At 40.1% G+C, this 17,610-nt stretch overlaps 2 protein-coding genes across 7 annotated transcripts in view; one reads left to right on the top strand and one right to left on the bottom strand.

The window, feature by feature from the left end:
• LOC110983659 (synapsin-like) overlaps positions 1 to 17,610 on the bottom strand; it is a 180,044-nt gene that overhangs the window by 78,252 nt on the left and 84,182 nt on the right. The window lies entirely within an intron of this gene.
• Positions 7,753 to 16,729, top strand: LOC110983658 (uncharacterized). Its single transcript, XM_022243087.2, has 5 exons — positions 7,753 to 7,947; positions 10,605 to 10,954; positions 11,347 to 11,823; positions 12,730 to 12,854; positions 14,748 to 16,729. Exons 2-5 carry the CDS (start codon positions 10,804 to 10,806, stop codon positions 15,750 to 15,752), a joined length of 1,758 nt encoding a protein of 585 aa, XP_022098779.2. The 5' UTR covers positions 7,753 to 7,947; positions 10,605 to 10,803; the 3' UTR covers positions 15,753 to 16,729.

Here is a 17,610-nt window from a genome sequence, read left to right as displayed (position 1 = left end):
CTATTTAGGGATATATTCAATTATTTTTAGTAATGATAACTTTATCATGGGGGGGTGGTTGATGGGGAAGTTACTCGTAGGTCCATATCTGTTCACTAAAGTCAAAGTCTGACAGTTTTATGATTTATCAATGATATTCAAAGTTCAAGGATGAGAGCTAGGGTGGGTTGCTTTCCTGTGGCCATGACATTCTAAATTCGGTTGGGAGTGGTCCTACAAGAATCTGAGTGACTGCAGTGTGGTGACTCGAGTCTGTGGGAAAATCCTTGTGGGAAAAATGCTCAGATCAAGACACGAACTCTGGCCAAAGGAGTTTGGCAGCACTTATCATTTCTGCCATAATTTCTAAACAGTCTGAATCTGCTCATCAAGAAATTCTGTCACAACACCTACTGTAAAGTCTGGTGCATCCAAAGAGGAAACAAGGCATTGCATGCATTTTATTTGTAATGGAAAGAAATTGATGAGTTTGTTTTATACTTCTGCATATTGTCACCATTTTCAAGAACAGACAAAGAGGCCCACAAATCATGATTTTTTTCAAATTTCTTCATTTTTGGGGGTAAAATGAATTCATCTATTTGATGCCTACAACTTGGCGTAATAAATTTTTACCAAATCTACTAAAATCAGCCCAAATCATGATGATCTCCGTGTGGCAAAGTTCAACTACACTACATTTTGCATTTTCACGAAGAGACAAAGCTGTCTCCCAGAGGTAAAGCATTAATAAAGGGCAAAAGCACAAAGAGACAATGTCGACTCCGGAAATGTATACAAATTGTAACAATTTTGCATCTGGCACACATTATGGCAAAAGCGTTTACTGTGCATGCTATTTTCTAAGAGACAAAAGTCACATGAATTTTAGCATTTTCACAAACAAGGAAAAGTGTTTGTTTACTGAATAAACAATCTTCATTGATTTCTATAAATATCACTTTCATTTTGCATTTTTTTTGTCATTTAAGATCCCTTCTTTCATGAAAAAGAGACCAACTTCAAATGTGATTTTGTGAAACCTAGTTTTTAGTTTCCAGCGAGACTTTATCTCTTTGTAAAAATAGTGACGATATTCGGGATTATTTTATCATTCACACACTCAGAGGAAGCGCTTACATCCAATGGGACAATCACAGTAAGTTACACTGTTTTGACTTGTGCATGTGCGCTGGCTATATGATTATACCAATTCATCCATTAACCTAGATCGATCCTTCAACGTCTGGAACCTCAATTGTCTGGATCCTTCAGGATCCAGACAATTTGGGTTGAAAAGTGGACTCCTCTTTTCCTCATGATTTGACTTGTTTGGAAAACATTACACCCACATCTCCTCTTTTTGACAGGTGATCACATTTCAAAATCAATCGAAAAAATGAATCCTGTTTGCAGTGCGAGGGACGGATGGATGTGGAAAACCTACCCTACATGCCAGTGATCATGATTAGTATAGCTACTGTCATTCGATGCTGAAACTCACTGGGCAGCAGACAGAGTGAAAATTGAGATAAGATGTGTCTTGATGTGTCTTCCTTCCTCCTTGTGTGGGGAATGTCTCTTGGATACACCGGCTCTGTTCCTTGAACAGAAGAACAGCTTGTTCGGAGTCAGTATGTAGAATCAGTGTAACATAAAACGGACATAGCGTTCATTCATTAATGACCATGATGAATACATAGCCGATATAGTATTTCCAAAAAGGGGGCCAGGAATCTATATGAAAAGGGCGGCGGGGGGGGGTACCAAGAATGGAGGTGAAACCTGAACAAACAAGAAGTGCACTTTATGATCCTCTCATCTTGGTGAAAGTTGCTGTCTCCAAAATTACAGTAAAATGGAGAGGGGGTCGTGTGTCAGGTGTACATTCCTCCATATCTGCTACTGTCTCATAAACTGTGGCACAAGCCATTTTGTGACAGATGTAGAACATCTTTGAGTAATCTTTCCAAGTACACGTACATCCAGGGCAGTCCACGGGTAGGGTGATCATTAACTATTCACTCATCGCTTTCATAGCATGAGGTCATGTTCTACTTGAATAGCCAAGCTAACGACATATCTTCCTGGAGACTCAGGATGTACATATATTGTCATCCTGCAGTGCATATTATGTTCATGATGGCCTTCAATTATAATCAATAAAGTTGATTCATGATCTTAAATAGATTATCATTTCATTTGGTCTAAAATGTACAAATCTAGGCCGTGTTTACGATACCAATAACATATTAAATTAATGTTTGTTCTTTGTTTCTTATTGGAATTATTAAAGTCATGTCCTTTGAGACATGTTATGGATCCTTAGGTCTGACCAAGTGAGTAAAAACAGTAAAAATTACAGTGAAATACAATTCTGATCATCAACATCAGGACTATTCAACAGTAAAATGACAAGGCCCATCCAAATACACAATATTTTAATAAATGTTGCCTCTGATGCTGGGTGCCTTTGCCAAGTGAGGAGACACGGTCTCCTTGAGAAGATGTTCTCCTCTTCATGCTCTCATTACAACATCCTCTTAGTTGGTTATTGTTCTGCTGTAATGAGGCAAATACTGCTTAAATTGTTTGTTCCGACATGTTCCTGCTCCCTTGGTAATTCATTTAATCCTACACAGTCTTACAGTGTTGGTTACTGAAAATGATCTCTGTTCAAAATACCTAATAAATCTGTGATAATCCATTTAATATGACTCCAGTTGATGGTTAATTTTTTCTCAGGAATGCTGATCTGGGCTGAGTTCTTTTCATTCCATGGTGTTAAAACATATTATTATCTTGGTTTTCTCTGCATATCCCATGGGACATAGCATTTGCCAACACAAGCACCCTTTGCATGAGTGGCACACATGTACGTTACAAGTTAGCACACTATTGTACCACACATGAGAAGCCAGCTGGCATCCAGAAATGAGGGGAGGGGGAGGAGCAAGACATGGATGAAAGGTGTCAGAGAGGCAGAATTTGGAACGGAAAAGCCATCCGACTTAAAGTGTACTTAATGAGAAAGGGCAGTTTGTTACCTAGTGAGGACATCTCGAGGGGCCTACGTATTCCAGTGGAGAGTGCATCATGTGATAGTGATGGGACGAAAATGGCGGTACGTGTCTTTGCACAGGAAAGGGTGCAGAATGGCAAAGTGTCTGATAAGCCTCTCTCTCTCTCTGACACCAGTGAGGCTACTCTTGTGCACTGAGCGCAAAGCAGGTCAGAATGCTTGCAAATTATCATCAGAAGCATGCTTAAAAGTGCAACATGTCTGTGCTGGTATACTACTTCTTGCACCTTTATCATTGATGCTATGCATAATGTATTGGGTGAAAACTTCAAATGTTAGTTGGATGGAGAGTAGTCCCTCCCTAACTGGTTCACTCACTCAACTTATTGCTTGACAGAAACTGTACATCAACATGTTGTCACTCTGCATCAAGCATGTGGCTACATTGCAGGTGGCTAACTCGTTACCCTTGGTGTTATTGGATTTTTTCTTCCAAGTGGCAATATTGATCTGACAAGCGACTTCACATCAGGAATGCAACTGAAGAAGAAAAAGGAAAACTCAACTCTGACGGGCTTCTTGCAGATGGTCAAATGATCAGGACAGGTTTCATTATGAAAACGTCAGCATCCTCCTCAATGCCACTTGGGACTGGACTGACTCCTTGCTGCCTTCTTCAATCCATCTGCACTTGTCATGATTCTTGTAAGAATGCACCCTGAAGATTCCAAGGTGTGTCATAAGAAGCATCCAACACATTGGGTGCAGCCTCTTAATCTCATTAATCACGGTGGTTACAAGTGGTGGTCATGCTCCAGTTTATACTTCTCTTAAGTGATCACATTCTGGGGGGGCCAAAGGAAGATGAGTTGAGCTATTTACAGTATGGCCTCCCCTGCCCTCTGACAACACAACATGGTTTTTGTTTCATTCCTATTAAAATATTTTTGAAGTAGAAAAGGAGGCAGCAGAACGACTGCGCTCAAGTAAAATAGAGCAAACACATATCATGCTGAGCTGAATAGGGGCGTTTCACAACAGTGTGCGTCTAAGGCACACTGTCGGGTCAAGAGATTTCGTGCATTGTAATTGGCGAACGCATTGCTAACTCTTGGAGGCGCACCATTGTGAATCGCCTGTATTAAAGTAATTATTCCCATTAAATCCGAAATACACATCTGGGTATGACTGATTCAATTCTCCAAAATAATGTAAACACATACTGAAATTGCACGATTTGTATCTTTTATGGTAAAAAAAAACAAAAAAAAACTCTTTGCAGCAGAACAATCAAACACCAAAATGAATGGCACTTGTGATTCATACACATTTACTCAAATGGGCAAATGGTGGAAGGTCTTACAACAGTTTTTGTTCTAAAGGAAGTCATTTTTCCCACATTTTGCAGTTGCTACATCAAACCTAATCCTTTTAGCATGAGTTCAATTGCCTTGTTCACCAAGTTATAAAACGGGGTGGAGAATGTAGACATTGTAGACAAGACGGATGAGGTTTCTGGCAGTTTTTCTGTAGTCACTTTCAGGTTGTGGATGGGCTTATGTTACTGGACAAACGCTTATTCAACTGTAAGAGTCGTGATGAACCTTTTCTACAAAAAATGAAAAGAAGTACGCCAAGGTTGAGAAATATGCAAGAATCCCTTTCTCGAAAAAAAATTTCAAAGTAACTTCCAAGCAGATTCCTCAGCATTAGGAATAAAGTGACACAATTGCAGGGGTTACATTTTTCAATGCTTGTATCCGTTGTATCTTCATGTAAGTATAAAGGTAACATTACCAGACTACAATATCCAGGGGAAGTCCCAAACAAACCCTCAGGAATCCAAGTAAATTATTTAATCATGTCACGTACACATGAAGCAGAGGTCAGAGCATTTTCCCAGGTCCTCAAAGAGTGCGGTTACACGGTTATGCGCCATCATACCAGACTACCACAAATCCAAGCATTGTATCAACCGCCACTCCCTCCCCCATTTTCAGGCTCCACCCCTTCATCATCATTTACTGCAGCAGCATTGCCTTACTTTTTGTAAAGTTAATTTACTCTTGGCATTACTTTACTACAGTAAATGCATTGCTGCTACCGGGGTTGTGAAATTATATCCATGGATAGCACAAAAATACAGATTGTGCAGAAAATATTAGATTAACCTTTGGATGGGAGTGGGACATGGAAAAATGTAAAAGCAACTAGGCCAGGGGAATGGCATATGGAAAACATATTTGCATTTTTTCCATTCTGTCAACACCACACAGGGTAACAACTTTTATCTTCAGCAAACTTCCAAAATAGCAAAAAAAGCCAAAAATGGAATCAGTACATTTAGGGGTCTAGGGCTACGTCTTGATTAAGCAAGGGGCTCCAGCTAAAAATAGCATGTTTCCTTATGGAAGCCATAAACTAGAGGCTTTATCCCATTTCTATATATGTGCGTGCGTGCACTTGCCAGCCAGACAGTTGTTTCTGACACAAAGTGAGGTGGACCTTTCAGTTATGTAAAACAGTAAACATATATCAATAATTGTTCTGAGCTTCCATTAATGAATTAGTGAGCCCTCTATTGACTACTTATGTTTATTTTTCCACAGGCGCCAGTCAGGGGGCCAGTGTCTTTCTGTTTACACACTGACACCTTTCAACAGTCTCCCTTTAAGTCCTCTTTTGTTAAAATTCCCAAGTGGGCAACCCAGGCACTTGTGGCACAACAGCTTGGAAATCTTTTGACAAGAGAGCAAAAGGTGGGGCTTCATAAACAAGGGTCTTGCTGGTTCAGGACTGCAATGGTGTGACTGAATCCAACTTGACAGGTGTCACCACGCGTGACACTTGGCACTAAGATGTGGGTTATATCTAGGACATCTGAAGTAAAAATTAGCATCAACCAGCAAATTTAAAACCAAAACAAAATCCAAAAACAAAAAGTCGAGATCACAAATCTTAAGTTTAGATTTTAAATAATGGCTTGTTGATGGAAAGGAGGGGAGAGAGGGATAGTACTTATATTTATTCAGTGTATATCCTTTCAGAATTTCAGCTAGAGGATTTGTCCAATAACATCCAAGATGACAATTCAACTTTTGTGCCTGAGGTGGGGGTGTACTATGCATGGCATCATTACAAGGGCGGGTAGACCACTGTTGGCAATATTCCAACCCACCCAAATTACCCGACAACGTCTGTTTAGTGGGTGCATGTTCGGGATGTGGCAGTCGCGATATCCACCTTGCACTTAGCAGTGACAGGAGCCTAGAGGAAGGGAGGAAACCACAGCAGGCAGGAAAGGCTTAGCGTTGAAGGAAGGCTGAGTGTGTGCAGAGCAAGGCAGGGACATTACAACAAGGCACAAGAAAAAAATAGCTTCAATACAATGGTCCGGGTGGCAATACTGAACAACGGCTGCATAATATTGCACTTTCCACTTCATTGATGAAAATTGAGTACTTACCAACATTGATTTACTCATTGATTGCTATTAAAGCATACAGAAACTGAACTGGATTGATTTATTCATTGATTGCTATTAAAGCATACAGAAACTGAACTGGATTGATTTACTCATTGATTGCTATTAATTAAAGCATACAGAAACTGAACTGGATTGATTTATTCATTGATTGCTATTAAAGCATACAGAAACTGAACTGGATTGATTTACTCATTGATTGCTATTAATTAAAGCATACAGAAACTGAACTGGATTGATTTACTCATTGATTGCTATTAAAGCATACAGAAACTGAACTGGATTGATTTACTCATTGATTGCTATTAAAGCATACAGAAACTGAACTGGATTGATTTACTCATTGATTGCTATTAAAGCATACAGAAACTGAACTGTGCTAATAAACATTGCAAACTCTATCATCTTTGGGTTAATTACCTTTTTGTTGAGGCCACCACAACCTTTATAAAAATGGCAATTTGTGACCACATATGTAAAAGTGCATTAATGGTGAGCTCCAAATTTTACAGACGTTAAAGGAGACTTTTTGAAAAATGCTGATATTTGGGAAAATCCTGAAGAGAAAAATCCTAAAACCAGGATATATCTTGACAAATCTCACCCCTCCCCTGTAACTTACACCTTTATAACATGATCAACAAGAACTAATCAACCAAATGAATTTTAAAATTATACGGAAACTCACTCAAAAATTAACTGTCAACAATGAGGTTAAAACCACAGATCTTCAAACCATTGTATGCACCACTGATCTCCCAACTGAGATAGCTTCCTTCCTTGTGGACATGAACCTGACATCTCCAAAATACTAACACTCCACAAGTTGAGCCAGGCTATCCAGTAGGCTCCCTGAAAAGTCTGACATGAGCAAGAAACTTCCAAACTTATGGATCCTCTCTACAAGCTCAGCCACAGGAATCCATTGGAAGGAGGAAAAGTCCTTTCTGGGAGAGGGGAGGGGACAAAATATAACCAGCAACATAAATGGGCATCAATGCTAAAGTATTTCCAAGCAAATTGGTGATTTTCTTGTTTCCACCTGTCACTGTTCTTTTCCAGGATGACACCACATCATATGCCCCCCACCTCTTCCCAAGGAAGGGGGTATGAACCACCAACCAGTGTATTAGCCATTAGCACCAGAAAAAAAAATCCAGAAAAAAGCATTTCAGAATGCAGCAGGGAAATCCCCATAAAAGTTTGAACAGAGTACCAGGTCAAAAAAAAAAAAAAAGAAACACGAGTTTCTTTGAAAAGAGGACACAAACGAAACCACCCAAAGCTTCCAGTACATACTCCCGTGGGAAATCTACATCCAGACTGTGCAACAAACACTAGATGGATCATAATGAACTTGTGGTGCAATATTTGTTCACAAGCTTCAAGAGAGTGAAACTGCAGACTTTGAGACGACATTAAGGCTAGGAGCCAGGGGTGCAACCATACACAACTGACAGAGGTAAGATCTTTTTTTTTTTCAGATATCGGCACCGATTCCCCAATATTTCTGTACTGAAATGTAAAAGAAGACACTTTCGGTAGTCATTCAGGCAAAGAACATCTCTTGCAAATGCAGTCCACATAATGCCAACTTTGATGTGCTCAATATTTGAAGGAGAAATTGCTCTAAATTTGGAAATGCAATGGAATACTAACGCGTCATGAAGCACTGTTGAGTTTGCAATACAATATACCTGGTGCACCCATTACCACGTCCACTGCCACCCTCACTTTGGCATTGGAAAGACAGCTAGTGAGGTCTCTTTCAACTGGGCGAATGGAACCTATGAGACTACTGTACGTTCCAGTGAACACAAGTGCACGTGTGGGGTGTCCCCACACCAGTGTGGGAGGGGTCTGCTATTGAATACCTATCCCAAACAGTCGCTAAACATGCAGAGTAGCACTGTTCCCTGGAGGCGGGTAAAGTAGGGACGCACTACATGAAGGAGAGAAGCGTGTGGTTGGAGAAGGCTGATGAACCACCGAGGTAGTTGCCTCGGAGTTGTTCCAGCCATTCTGACGTACGGCATGCGAAAGCCTTGTTAGCAAAGCAGGCCAGTGGCTCCTGTTGCCTGTGATGCGGACTGCATTGTGCTTGTGTTGCCCGGCACTGACTGACCAAGGATGCCCCTGATGATAATGGGAAGTGGCCCAGGAGGGTGTAGTGTTTAATTCACTCCTGGATGCCCCCATTGAAAAGTATCTAAAGGTGTTGGCTCGTGGCGTGAGGCGGTAGGTGTGGCTGGCATAGGCGCTGTGGGGCTGTCCTTCCGTGAGCCAGAATTGTAACGAGTCACTGATTTTTGTGACTCGAGTCGTGTTGAGTCATTTCACAGCAGAGAGTCGAGTCATCACACTGAGAAGTCGAGTCGAGTCATTTATTTTGCCTGAGTCAATTTGAGTCACAAACATTTGGACACATAATAAATAAACAGCACGAGATAGAAATTTGTGTGCTGTTTTGAATTTATTGATGAGGAGCATAGCACAACATTTGCCAAGTGTGAAAAAACTGCACTCAATAAAATCACTCTGCTGGTTTCAGTAGTTGCTTATCCCAAGAGAAAGCCCTGGAGATTTGCCTCACCAGGTGTCAATTTCATAGAGATGCCAAAGCAAAACATTTGCTGAAGTGCAAAAAAACGTTGCTCAGTAAATAAGGTCACCGGCCAAAGCTCTCTGTATTTGTCTTGCTAACCAAAATGTACAACTAAATACCATTCAAAACCAACATACATTAGATGGAGTTTAGGCCAGCAACCTTATTTTATTGAGTAACGGTTTTTAACACTTGGGCAAAATTTATGTTTAAGCAGCTCCATGAAATTGGCCCCTGGTTGTAACAGTCACAAAGTTCAAACCATGTATCCATGCAAACATGTGCTGATGTATGTACATATACATGTGTATAAGAGTTGTAACGAGTCACTGATTTTTGTGACTCAAGTCGAGTCATCTAACAGCAGAGACTCAAGTCGAGTCGAGTTACCAAAAAAGTGACTAGAGTTGAGTCATTGACTCAAGCCTTCACAACTCTGCCATGAGAATGTTTTATTCTTCGGCAGGTGTTGTGGAATGTGGACTGCCACAATAGACCTTTTTACTCTGGTAACTACACTAGGGGAGCTCAGCGTTCCCATCCCACACGCCACAGCTCAGTCCCCTGTGTGTCGTCATTGGCTAACCTTGGTTCCATCCAGTCTGTGTGCTGGAGGAGTGGACCATTAGCACTGTAATCACGAGTCTCAGCTTTGAACCTTAACATCTCGATCATGACTACTACCCGACTCCTGTCGGTCTGAGGGGGGGAGTTGGGAACCACTGAATGTGTTAAGCGCCCAACCATCCCTATATAATATCGCCAAGTGGCACGAGCTACGTAAATCAACATCGGTAACCTATGAGCATGAACATACAAAGAGAAAGCAAAAAACACCACACAAAACGACAAATAACACACATTTAGAATTAATATGTGTACATTTGGAAACTACAGTTTGTTATATATACGTTACAGTTGGTCAAGATAACACAGGAACGTGGAGTGAGAACGGAAACTCAAAAAACTCGAAGATGCCAGAAATGACAAGTCCATTCACAATGGTGCAAAGAAAAAGAAGGATGAACACGGTGGCCATTCCGCTAGCATCATGGGAGTAGAGGGTGCACTACAGTTGATCATGTTTTTAGTGAATAAAATAAAGGAATTTGCATATTTAACGACTGTTTGGGATAGGATGAAAGCAGTGGACTGTCCCCACCAAAGAGACACTGTTCATATTTGAAATCCCACCATCTCTTGTTCACGCATGCAGCTCATGGAATAATTGACCAACAGCAAAGTTATCTTCGATGCCTTCTGACATCTCACTTGGGGCCATTCACCTACAAGTTTTATTGTTAATCTATCACAATAGAATGCAACAATAAATAGTGAACTTTGCAACTAGCTTTGCACACAAATGGAAGTCCACACAATGTGATTTTGGAAGTTGAATTCTGTTATATTAAAGTCCTCATTGTCCTCAACTCTTAACAAGTCCATTCTCTTTCAGATTGAGTAACTTGGCAAATAAATTATGATCAGAAGGTCTGCCTTCATTTTTTTCTCAGGTCCTGGGAGATAAAGCTGATAACTGTAAAGAACAATGCCATATTGAAATACTTGAAGCCTGGGACCAGCTTCAATATTTACTGATATTTGTCCAAGATAACACACAAAAATTGACAGTGGGGAGAGATCTTCTGGATGCGTTGGCCACTTGACAAGTGAACCAAGTTCAGGTCTGGCAGGGACTGCGGCAACGGGGCAATGAAAATGGGCCACCTTCTGCAATCTCCAGGAGTCTTTCTCCTGTTGTTGCTACTCATTACATCTTGCCATGGTTGCAGTGGAACACCAACAGTGTGCAAAAGTTGCAAACCACTGCACCCACAACAACACTTCTGCCATTCAGATTTTGGTGAGTTTTCTGTCAAATCAAAAACTCAGTATGAAATCCTTACTGTCTCCTTTTATACATTTGAGAAAAAAAATTATGAGTCAGCTTTGCAGTTGAGTCCAGCACTTTCGAGTTTGAACCCTATAACTTTGAATTGGAGACGAGGTCTCAAAAATCAAAGTTTGAGACCAAATTTGAGAAAATCAAAGTGCAAGTCTGAGTCTTAAGTTAATGAGTTCAAATCAGAGATTGCCAAAAAGTGGACTTGAGTTGGGACTAAGGCTCAGGTACCACAACATAGCTACATGAACCACTCAAAATCCTAAACCATCAAGTAGGAAAAAAGAAGCCTATGACATCTGAAATGAAATGAAATACAAATCCACGTGTCATTTTTTTATTCTTACTTGCAGTACTCCAAGGAAAAGTTCTGAGCATGGAAAATGTTTCAGAGGAAGATCTCATCCCCAAGAGATCTCAGAAAAAAGGGAGAGCACCAGCAGCAACAACTGCTGCAATAGTGGCAGCAACTATTGCAGCAACAAGCACCCTGACAACAAGCACCTTGGACACCGATGTAGACCAATCCAAAGAGGCCCTCATCACCACTTCAACACCTCCTTCAAATCAACAGGCAACCTTGGGAGTGTCTCCCATCAATGATAGGTTATCTTTGCAACCAAGGTCGACAACCGCATTGTCTGATGGAGATCTGAGAGCAGCGCACAAACTGCATGGCAACATCACCAAGTACAAAGTGAAAATCAACAAGATTTACAAGGGACCGGAGTGGATGGCAAATGGACATTATGTAATTATTCAAGCTGAAACAGCAGGGCTGAGCTGTAAGCAGAAATATCTACAAAACGATGAGGAGTATTTACTAAGTGGTAGGTACTAATGAAAGATAAAGTACTTTAATAACCATTACGGCAAATATATATGTATTTGTAAGTCAAAGGCAGCGTATTTTCTGGATAAATTTGAATATAACACACATTTGTTACATCACTGTAGATTTTTACTAACAGAAATCACACAAATTTCAAAAGCTCAATTTCAGCAAATTTCACTGAGATGCTTCATGACGTCAATTTCCTGTTTATATCGTATCTTCTGTTATTTCCGTCTTGTTTTCTGGAACAAGAAGGGCAAACGACCAAATGCTATTACAGACTACAATTTGAGTGAACTGAGAAAAATGACTTCAGTTTCATACAGGTTTTTATGACTTCGGCCAACTTGACGTTTAACGGGTGTCGAAGACCAGCCATAACAATCACTGTATCCTCAGCAACGAACATAATGCTACCTTTCCTGAGACAGTTTCCAGGGCAGCATGTTGATTGTTTTCAGGGAGGGCGAAAGATTGGAATGACTACAGAGGGCAGGTTGAAGGATAACCTTATTTACAGTTATCAGAAGTGTTTCGTTTATTTGAATAATTTCACAGTATAGACTGTACAGGTTAACACACTATTCCCCCATCCAACAACATCAATTATATTAAAATGAACAAGTGTACTGAATATGAAATTCATCCCCTGTTGAATGGAAAAAGACCGAAAGTAAAATACCTTCAGGAGATTGGACTTTGACTAATACAAGCATGAAGCTCTTGAACACTGGACTTTGAATATAGTCATTACAGACATGATAGCAGTTGGACTTTTATATCAACTGCAAAATTTGGATAAAGGTGAAACATGAAGTGACTTTTTCCCCTCTTGATAACATGAAAATATGTTAAGAACTTAAAGAATGGAAACAAAGCAAGAAATTTTTTTTTTAAACAGGAAGTGTATCTGGGGGTGATTTCATTCATCGCCAGTGTGACTGGAGAACATCTTGCGAGGAGATGACATCAACATTATTTCGACATCTCAGACACGTGTACCCAAGGCAGTGTAACTCCTGCCAGGTAGAAAAATGTTTCGACTGTTAAAGGAGCAACATTTATAGACAAATGGCTTGACAACTGTTCCCTCGCCCCTTCTTGCAATGTGGAACAAACCCCTGGTTGAAAATTCCTCTGTCCATTGACCACACTGGTTCTATTCCTGACATGGCCATCTGGCCTTTGTTTACATTCTTTACTAATCTTCTACCTCACTCTTTTGTCTTTGCTGACTTTTATTGGGCCTATCTGTATCTTTCCCCAAAATCATCAAACCTCTTTTACTGTGCATTTGTATACTTTCTTCCTTAATGCAAAGCTGCAACCCAATGGAGAAAGATAAGTAAAAAAAAGTGAAATAAAGTTTCATTATGTGTCCCTCAATATACAATCTGAGAACTTGAAATAACCAGACGAAAAGACCACATAGTTCAAAGAATTTTAATGTGGATCCCAAATGACTTATCACCTAAATGAAGTAATCTTATCGCAGATTTGTCTGAAAAGAAGGACTACGGACCCACTTTTTAAACTTAGTACGTGCTGTCTAAGTGTTGTGTTGTCAAGCAAGTCATGGTCATTTGTGTAATCCAGCAGATTATGACAAAATAGCAATAAGCAAGAACTTGTCAATGGAAAAAGTTAAACTTATAACTTAAAGGTGCTTTAAGCTGCAGGTGTATGCAGAAGGGTGGTGAGCCAAAATGTATTGAACCTCAGCAAATTCACAATGTCAATATTTTATCTGACATCACAACACCGCTTCCATATTTGATTTCACACCAAGTGTGAACCAGCCTTTAAAACCATGTTTTTTTTTAAATGAATCCAGTTTTTAATGGTTGATACTGATTCAAAGTAAAACTGCTGGAATGATCTTAATCTTGACAAGTAAGGAAAAAGTCACCTACAAACTTTACATATATATCTGCACTTCAAAAAAATTTTCAGGCTGGATCGGGGGAGGGGGCAACAGGGTAATGGATACCCCAAAAAGGAACCCCAATTTTTTTTAAATAATAAAGAGAAAGGTAATGCTTAAAAAAACAATTTCATTCCCCTTCCTTCCAAAAGCAAGCAAAAAGCTTCAAATGTAGCCTCTTTTACCCCCCCCCCAAAACTCTTGGTTCTGATCTGCCCTTGGCAATCCTTGGAACTATTTGGGGGTGAAGGGAGGGGCAGGCTAGAGGAAGGATGTGAATTGGCCTCCCTAAGTATCTATTTCATGGCACCTAATAACTTGCCAACTCATTTGCTTGCAGTTACTCCCACAATTCTGCTCCTGGACAAACGCTGAATCAGAAAATGGGGAAATTTGTGATTTGTCAGGAGGAAAAAGTTGAACTCCCCCAGGAGTGCCAATTAAATCCTAACTGGACGTCACTTTCTCATGATATGCCTCCAGTCCAACTTGTTCTCATGGCATTTCACTGTACATGTCTTCAATGTTCACATAGGCCAACTGAAAAGTTCAACCCTACAGACTTATCTGAGGAGACATCAACTGTGGTGGTACCACACTCATATGCATGCATTGGGCAATGAAGAGGCATGTAACATAAGTGTACCACCTGTCCACAAGCACCTGTCCAACCCTTCCACATTGGGGGAAGTCAAAACAGACACAGCTATTAAGAACAGTTGTGGGGCAAAAGAAAAAAAAAGCTGCCATGCACCAAGTTCGGACGGAAAATTCAAAGGGGCAAGTCAGAAGAGCATCTCCTCATTGCCAACAAGGGATAAAAATGGGGTCACATTAATTTGTAACTGACAAGGCAGTCTCGCGTTTGGTGATAAACACACCTTGTGCAGCATTCATATTCTTCTCTTCAGCCTTAAATTCTTCATTTTGTTATTAGTAACTCTAGTAATACAGACTATTTAGTATTGACAACATTTTCTCTATTTCTCCAATAGATTGAGACACCCATAGAAACATCTGAATCACAGAACTTTCAAGTTCGAAATGTTTCCACACACTGTATCTACAACCCAAGGATCTACACTGACAGAGGACTGCTGGATTGTGAGGGTCTGTATTCAGCATGTCAGAAAACTAAACAAGGCCTGTGTTCATGGTCGAGGCACCAGAGAATGAGAGAGTGTGACAGCATGAGAAAGAAATTCTTGAATTATCCACCTCCAGTGACTACTTTTCCATGTACTAAGACCTTCACATCAACTCCTAATTCTCATGGTACTGGTGAAAGGCATCATGCACCTCCAATCCAAAATACACCACCTGGCTTGAGGCATTCTCAAATTCATTCTAGAGCTGGAAAGGATCAAATGGAAAAATTAACCAGTGAAAATCTTCCTCTACTACCTGCTGACAAGAAGCTGAACAGTACTGATGATAACAAACAAGGGACTCCCCTAATCTTCACTGGCCCAACAGAGCAAGGAGCTTCACCAGACTTACACCGAGATCCTCCCATTGCTGATTCCCCAGCCACGCCCGCCCAAGCTTCAGAAGAGCCAAGCCCTTTCTCCAGTTCCTATGTACATATGCCTGACCACGCTGTGGCCTTGCCTCTGCCGCCTGTGGCAAGCAGGGAGGCATTTGACATCTTGCAAAAGATAACACTGCAGCATTTTGAGAAACAAAGGGAAACAGCGGCAGATGAATACAGACAAGTGGAAATATCAACTTTGTCACCTCATAAAGATGCCAAACAGCATTCCACAGATTTGAAAGACTTGAACAAATCCCCTCCCTTGCATATCGATCTCAAGATGAATTCGTCAACCAGCGAAATGGAACCAGTTACTGGTGCTGGTGACTTTGGGAGCAACCCTTTAAATGTCCCATCCTCCAAGCCTGACATGCCTGATGCCTTCCTACATCCACCTGCTGATCATCACAAAGCTAGAGACATCTTAGAAAAGATTGCTCACCAAGTCATGAGTCATAAACAATGAAGGTCAAAGTACAATCTGCAAAATTAAAACTGCTGTAACTTCAGTTGAGAAAAAGTAAATAAATTCTGCCAAATTTAAAACTTTGAGTTGTTAATTATGAATCTGGTCTACTATCAAGGCACCAAAATTGGGAAAATATAAAATTTAGAAAATGTAATCAAAAGTTCATTGTACTTGCTGTTATTATCTGTAGCAACGGAAATAATACCTTCATATTAAAACACACACACAGGCACTACAGCTGTGAGGACAACAGAAGTGGAAAGATATTTATTGTTGGACAAATAAGTTATGGAAATAATTTTTGTCCCCACAACTTTGTCCCAGATTTTCTGACAACAAAGTTGTCCCTTCAACACACGGCCGGACAGGGCATGGATAGATACTCAGAATTCCAGCTAGCAGATTTGAATAAATCACCACTGAAACTTCAGCTAAATTCAAACATTTGGAACTGCTTATTATTTTTTGTCATGCAGTGCTCAGATACAAGTATTGTCTTCCCCACGGCTCAGCCACTAAAAGCTGGAACCCTGGAGACTTCTTTTTCAAGGAGTTTGAATGTCCTTTTATAAAACAATGCATATTTTCCCCCAAACAGTTCCTGTACCATCAAGCACAGACAGCTTATCCCAGTTTGGTATACTTTGCACAGCTTTGTTTTCTAACCCAGCTAAAACTCATCAAGCTTTGATACTATTAACCTTCATTCATAAATACCTCAGACAGTCTCCCCAGTCAACAATGTGTAACTTGACCGTGTATAAATGCTTGCAGAGAATGATCACGCCCACTGTGTAAATCACGCATCTGATTGCAAGACAGTTTAATCAACTCTGATTGGTTAAAAGTCTGTATGCATGTGGCTCGCCATGCACGCGCCAAGTCCATATCAGAAGATTCTATTGGACAACATACACATGGAATATACATGTACCATACGGTGGACGGGGGTATTCGGGAAAATAAAAATAAAATTCTAGAATAAAATTGTTGGAAATTGTTGACTTCTTTTGACTCTCTGACTAAAAAAGGTATCGATGAATGGGAAAAAATATGTGCTTGGTCTTAAACTATATTTATTCCCTTATTAAATATTTGTTCTTGCAGAAGTGTCAATGCCACCAGTCTATCTAAGGGGTGGTCTGTCCAAGGAGTGGTCTGTCCATATTACTATTTGTAACATGTTAATAGATACTCTTTGGACAATAGCAAGCATGCTGGCAGCAAACATTTTACAATAGTGATGGCCAAGGCAGTGCAAACTTTGGACTGCCTGCTCAAGCAAAGCACGTGCTCATGCCATATCGTATGACCAGGCACTTCACAACTGTCTTTTATCCAAACTATTTAAGGATACATTTTGCAGCTCTTTACAAAGTGTGACCTGGATATGCTAGGAGGTCATTACCTTTGCCCACAGTACAAAAGACTAGAACGGCAAAGCGCCATGGCTCGCTGCTTGTTATGAATTTGAATTTCTTACCTGTTACAACAGCTTATGTTAATAGGCATCCAAGTTATACAAATTATGGCTACTAAATTATACTAACCAAGCTTCGTCCAATTTTTTACAAGATTGGTTGACATACGACTGCAATACAGATGTACAAGATATTTGATTGATCTTAGCAATAAAATTCATAATACTCTAGGAGAAAAACCTAGTTAGTGCTGTGTGCAGACACATACTGTACATGTACGTTTGTATGTGTCTAAACACTGTTTATACATGTACATGTACATTACAGGAGTGCTCAGTGCATATGTACATGTATGTACATGTACTACAGGGTTAGTACTCAATACAACTCAAAACATTAACATTCAACTTTTATAATTTTTCATTAAATTCATT

Source organism: Acanthaster planci, linkage group LG04, assembly GCF_054643075.1.
Source record: "Acanthaster planci isolate LZ-2023a linkage group LG04, COTS_SCS, whole genome shotgun sequence".
Lineage (NCBI taxonomy): Eukaryota > Metazoa > Echinodermata > Asteroidea > Valvatida > Acanthasteridae > Acanthaster > Acanthaster planci.
This window is presented reverse-complemented; position numbering and strand designations above follow the sequence as displayed.

Coding starts and splice junctions, on each gene's coding strand:
- LOC110983658 (XM_022243087.2), top strand. CDS start 10,804: ATGAAAATGGGCCACCTTCTGCAATCTCCAGGAGTCTTTCTCCTGTTG. Junction 11,824..12,729: donor TGAGGAGTATTTACTAAGTG/GTAGGTACTAAT, acceptor TTTTTTAAACAG/GAAGTGTATCTGGGGGTGAT. Junction 12,855..14,747: donor GGCAGTGTAACTCCTGCCAG/GTAGAAAAATGT, acceptor TTTCTCCAATAG/ATTGAGACACCCATAGAAAC.